This window comes from Heterodontus francisci, chromosome 20, assembly GCF_036365525.1.
Source record: "Heterodontus francisci isolate sHetFra1 chromosome 20, sHetFra1.hap1, whole genome shotgun sequence".
NCBI classification, from domain to species: Eukaryota; Metazoa; Chordata; class Chondrichthyes; order Heterodontiformes; family Heterodontidae; genus Heterodontus; species Heterodontus francisci.
Genome location: NC_090390.1, coordinates 45,763,908 through 45,769,907, shown reverse-complemented (window position 1 = coordinate 45,769,907; position 6,000 = coordinate 45,763,908). Strand labels below are relative to the sequence as shown.

At 37.8% G+C, this 6,000-nt stretch overlaps 1 protein-coding gene across 16 annotated transcripts in view; it reads left to right on the top strand.

The window, feature by feature from the left end:
• The first annotated feature begins 1,423 nt into the window (after window positions 1-1,423).
• Window positions 1,424-6,000, top strand: part of jakmip3 (Janus kinase and microtubule interacting protein 3) — a 471,349-nt gene continuing 466,772 nt past the window's right edge. For 14 of the 16 annotated variants that reach the window (XM_068052708.1, XM_068052695.1, XM_068052707.1 and 11 more), the window contains exon 1: window positions 1,797-1,876. Coding sequence is in view for 1 of the 16 variants with exons in the window: in XM_068052703.1 (XP_067908804.1) it covers window positions 1,817-1,876 (60 nt within the window). In the remaining 15 variants the exon portion in view is untranslated. Of the gene's footprint in view, window positions 1,559-1,668; window positions 1,877-6,000 lie in introns of those variants that run through there. The other 2 variants (XM_068052694.1, XM_068052703.1) reach the window with 2 other exon arrangements.

Here is a 6,000-nt window from a genome sequence, read left to right as displayed (position 1 = left end):
TTGTGCTGTTGGAGGGAGGGAAGGTCACTTACTAAATGCAAGTCTTTTGGCGTTGTTGGGGAGAACGGGGCAGCCATTTAGTTTCTTTATATGGTGGGGGGTACGGGCCACAAATCAATTCACAGTGCTTTTTTGTGGGGGGGGGCTATGGGCTTCAAATGTGCAGATCTGGCACCCCTTTAAAAATGGCGCTTGCGCAGAGGGAGCTAACGCTGTTGCTGGCATCGCAGAGCCTGCCCTGTCACGTGATTGGGGGGGGGGGGGTGGACTGCCCAATGTATGCAGATGAGCTGCCGCGCTCTAGATCACAGCGGCATGGCAGTGTGGGCCATTTTTTTTGCCCGCCGCTGCTCCTGGAGGCTGGAGAATAAAATTCAGCCAAATGTGTGTCTTATATTCAAGACTTAGAAAGCGAAAGTCTGCACATTGGTCTGAGTTTTCAGGATAAGTTGTTGGCTTTGGAGTTTAAGGTTTCATAAATTGAAAGCCAAACAATACTTCTGATACCAAACCTCTAACTGCCCAGGTTTTGAATTATTATGGTATTGCAGTTTTACATAAATATGACACCATTGAGGTACTTTCAGTTAATATCTGCTGTGTGCAGTCAGACACTGTTGAATCAGGTGGGAATAACTAAATTTATGCTGTTTATTTACTACAGTCTAAACATGCAGCTGTAAGCAATGATTTTTTGTGGTAAAGTAACATTCCACATTCCACAATTTGTTTCATTTTGCTGTGATAAATTATGAAGATTTTAGAAAACAATTTAGAGTAACAGTAATGTTTGGATCTGTGCTTCCCCAATCCCATTGCGATTTCTATCACTTTGAAAGCAATGTGTATAATTTTCACTTAATTAACTAATTACATAGTGAGCATTTGTAATTACAATCTTATCACTGATGACCTGTCTGCACCCCTATCCTGCACGATTATGTGTGGATGCATCTGGGGGTCATGTTAAACATGATGAATTTACTGTGGCTTTTCTAAAAGGATGCCGGTGAACGCAGACAATCTGCTGCAAACTGCAACATTCTGCTATTGTGCATTTATATAATCTTGCCTCAGAAAAGATAATATTGTGTGAATAAAAAACCAGCTGGAATGCCATGGTAACCCTCTAATTTGTTTCATTGTGTTCTCAAATAGATAAAATGTCTTAACATTTTAGGATCTTGGGATCATTTTTGACAGCAAATTATAACTTTGAAGTCCCCTTTTCAGTCTATTACAGGTGCTCTCTTCGATTTTTTTTTTTTGCCTGGTGACAGACTAATGAGAAATATCCCATTCATCTTATAAATTAGGGAAAGGATGGTACGGGTTGGCTTTATAAATGATCTTCTTTAGTGACGTGCCTGCACTCAGTATACAATCTGCAGTGACACTGCAATGGCTGAGGGGCGGCTGTTGGCGGCTTGGAATGAGCTCATTCTCCCAGGAGGGAGCAAGGCTCAAAGTGAATCTCTGAGAAGCTGCAGCTCGTCTGTGAAATACGTCCTCAGTCTCTCTCTGCTGGCCTGATTCTTTACTTGGGGGTGTGCACATGGTAAGCAGATATCTTGTTTGATTCATTTTAAATTATGCACAGAGGGGTTTTTGATGAATCATTAATAGTCTCCAGCATTTTCTTTTATCAGAGAGGCTGAGGGCCTGAATTAAATTCCTGGAGCATCAGGACATATTCAGTTTGGATAATGCTGCCCTGTGTGCATGGCAAATTATCTTTAAATGTGTTTGTAAAAATAACAATCTACAGTATGGGAGGAGAAATAGCAATGCGTACAGCAAAATTTTACCTCCTCAAATGTTAGAACACTACCATGTACAACAGTCTGTGCACTGCACTTTGGAACATGCATTTAAGGTTAGTGATTTCATTTTGCACTAAAGATGTTTCACCTTGCATGCTACAGGCTGCGTTATGTATCTGATGTGCTGTGTTGCTTAGTTGTATCTGTGTAGAATAAACTGCAGTGTCTTGAAGGAAAGCCAAAAAGGAAGTAGGCCTATTTGAAATGATTATCATAGGAAAAACTAAACTGGAAAATTATTATAAAAACATTTGATTTAACAGACATTATATTTGACAGAGGCTCTTCAGCCTAATGCTTGAACAGCCTCAGCTTCTCATAAATTTACAATTTACAGCTTCTCTGGGCTCTTGCTAGGTAAAATTTAAAATCTGTTTGAAAAGTAAGATCCATTATCAGTAGAGCTGTAAATTTCATTTAATCGCACTAAACTCACTGTATTCTAATTGATGTAAAGGCCTTACGTCTGGTTACCATTTAATATGCAGACTGCAGCCTTTAGAGGTGGGACATTAGGAATCTAGTATATCACTCGAAACCTGTCACAATTCATGAGATTATAGAAATACATCAATTTTCAACGAGGACGTTATTAGTGATATATCTGATAATTGTAATTTAATTAGATATTTATTGCTGATATTTCATTTTACAGTTCATATGGTTCTAGGGTACAATGCATATGTGACATGATGCTTCCCACTCTGTTGCTTGTTAACTCTGCTGGGATCAATGTATTTATTTATTGACACTAATAGAAAAGTCATTTTGTTTTACGATTGGTGCAGATGCATCAAGTCGTGCATAAAAATGTGATGGGAGTGGTGTTTTTGCATGTATTGTGACATTCAGTTAGATGCTCTTTAAATCTTAACTTTAGTCAAAGATGATGGTAGCTGCCTGGCTTGGGGATAGGGTGTGGGGAGTTAAAGATTCTATGGATAGTCTCAAGATCTGGCAGGCATCTGCCTTCTGTAACAGCATAACAGTCTGGTGATGAAGAATAGGATTACTGTACCACCACTATAATGCTCTTTTGTAACAGGCCTTCATGGAAATGCAATTGTGAGCCTTAAGTTCTTATTAATGTTTGTTGAAGGGTGTCAAACAAAACAAATCAAAGCTAACAATTGGTTGGCAGTAGCATAATTGCAGTTGACACATGACTACACAAAATGCTAAATAAGAATTGATACCTCTGAAGACTAGTGTATTATTAAAAATGCTGAACTCCAGGAAAGCTAAGTAATAGCACTATGGTTACCTGCACAGTCAGCACAATATGGCACCTAATCTGCAATATGAGGCCTAAGAAGAAGCTAACAGGGCATAGAAGAGTCTACTGGCTATATTTGTTGCTTCTACATTTTCCATGTTACTTCCTCGGGGCATATTGTAATTGTTTCAGAAGTTTTTTACATTCATGGTAACAACATTGGATTTTATTTAACTTGAAATAATAAAAGGCAATGCAAACAATTAGAGGGAAATTGCTGTAAATAAAATGATGTCTGGTATAAAGTCTGCATTGGTAAATATCATCCTGGGTTCGCAAATTGGCTTTTCGTGGCAGCAATTAATTCAATCAGCTTCCTTCTAACACGACAGCCAAAGCATTGCTGGATATCCATATGCCACGTGAATGATACGTTAAGTAAAGCACTGGGCTTCCCTATTGCTGTGCTAAAGTACAGAATGATAAAATGAGATTACACTTAGATCTTCCACATTTAAGCTGCAGAAGTACGGATTTTTGGGGGTTATATCCTGTATTTCTGATCGTCTGCACAATGTGGTGTTTGAAAATCTGCTCAATTTACCAGCTATAAACAGCCACATTTTACAGATCAGAAATGTAGCTTCTGCAGAAATAATTGCACACTGAAAATAACTGTCAAATTATGGCACAGATCCTGTGAAATTTTAAACTTCACTTAATTTACAGAAGAAACAAATAAGCATCTGCTTAAACATCAGTTTCATTAAATTTCACGAATTCTACTCATGTGCATGTACTATATTAAATGAGGTATAGATCTGTTTGTTTTTTGAACCATACTGCAGTTTTGAAAATGTATATAGTATACAATTTGGTGGATGTTATATACAGTGTCGATATAGGATAACTAGTCTCAGAAAATGTACCATGTTATGAAGATGATATTGACTTGTACTAATGCACAAATATAAGTTTTACAATATTATAAATATTACAAATTATTAATTACTAGCGCATCCTTGTTTTAATATAATAAAATGCATTATTGTGCCAGTTTGCTGTATCAGACCACATTATTAATGCTTCTCCAAAAAAGTTTCTTCTGGAGTGGTCATATGGACAATTATTCTTAAGTATTCCACTCCTCATTAACTCACATGTACATTATGAGTAAATCTGACTTTCAGAATGTAAACTCTATAGGGTATATGGTAGCACCAAAAAATTTTAATGGTTATATAATGTTACTAAAAGCAAATAGCCAACTTACTTAAAGAAGAAGCCCCTGTGGTCTTGATAGCTACAGCATAATGTAACCAACAGCCGTTCACGCTTATAGAACTATTAATGTAGCAATGTGTATCAAGGCACTTCACAGTCGGAGCTCAGACCCAAATAGGATGGAAATTAAAAGAGGCGGAAGATGGCACAGAGGTAGGTTTTAAGGAGGATTTTCAAGGGAGAGAAAAAATGTAATAAGATGGATGATTTTGGAAAGAGAGTGCTAGATTGGAAGACAAGGTGGCTGAAGACTCTACCGTCATTGGAAAAAGAGCTAGGGGTGAACACACAGTGGACAACAGTTTGAAAAAATTGAGTGTACATGCAAGGAATTAAAATTGGAGAACATTGCAGAAGTGTGGCGAGTTTGAGGACAATGCTTTTGAAGTTGTTATGACCGACAATCACTGTCTTTCTCTAGTTCCACTTCTCCACGATTCACAACATATATTTAAATGTTTTACCTAGTTACTGATATGGCCAATTATATATTTTAGTGTCAGAATAAAAATCTGCTAACCAGGTTTCTTTAATAAACAACAAAATTATTAATTTATTTTAGAACAAGACTCATTCAATAAAGATGCAAATCTTATTAACACACAGGCTAAAATATGAAACTATAAATATATTCCTTTCTAAATAACCTAACACACGCCGGTTAAAGAAAAAATAAAGAAGCTTTCTCTGTAGAGACCAACTTTACAAAAAAAAAAAAATTGGGCAAGTAATCGTTAATTCTTGAAGAAAAAGGATAAGATAGTGAATGTTCCAGTTGGTCTGGCGTCTGGATACATGTAGATAGGTGTCACTAGGCAGTTCGTTCAGGAGATATCAAGAGAGAGTCTTCCAGAAACTTCTGAGGAGAAATGCTGCATCAGTTTCTCCAGTTCTCACACTGGATTCTCAGGGTTTCTCAAAGAGGTGGAACAGGATGAGCTGGTAGCCTCTCGCTCTTAGCAGGCTTACACCCCAACTGAACTCCAAACAATATCCAAAAATGAAACCAACTCTTGACCACCATAAATCTAGACATGTCATGTCTCTGTAAACAACTCCGTTAGTCAGCAAGGATCCTGCTATTTACTTAGCTTAAGACATGTAACTTCCAGTAAGTGTTTGTTTTTAAACAAAAGTCCAAGTATCCTTTCAGTGCCCCTTTTAAAAAAAAAAGTCCAGAATCTCCTCAGGTATTTCCACAGTCTTTTGAACACGAGTCCTCAAAAAATATTAAAAATGGAAGCACCTTCATAACAAAGTCAATGCAGTAAGGGATGGGGAACCAGTGAAGGTCAGCATGATGAGTGGGACTTGTGCAGGATAGCTTGTGGGTGACCGAGTTCTGAATGAGCTGGAGACTGCTGAGGAGGGTTTTGGAAAAACTAGTATTAGAGGTAAAGGTTGGAGGTAAGGCTTGGCTCAGGGCCAAATATGTTACTGAGGTTTCGCACCATCAGGTTGAGTTTGAGTAGGCATCAAGGAAGGGAAGTAGGATTAAGGGTTAAGGCATGGAAATTTTTTGGCAGGGCCAAACAGGATACTTTTGGTTTTGCCATGTTAAGCTACAAATATTTGTGTCTCATCCATGACTTGATATTGATCAGGCAATTGGACAGCTGAGGGACAGTGGTTCATTCAAGATATAGAGGAGGAATAGGAAAGCATCAAAGATGGAAA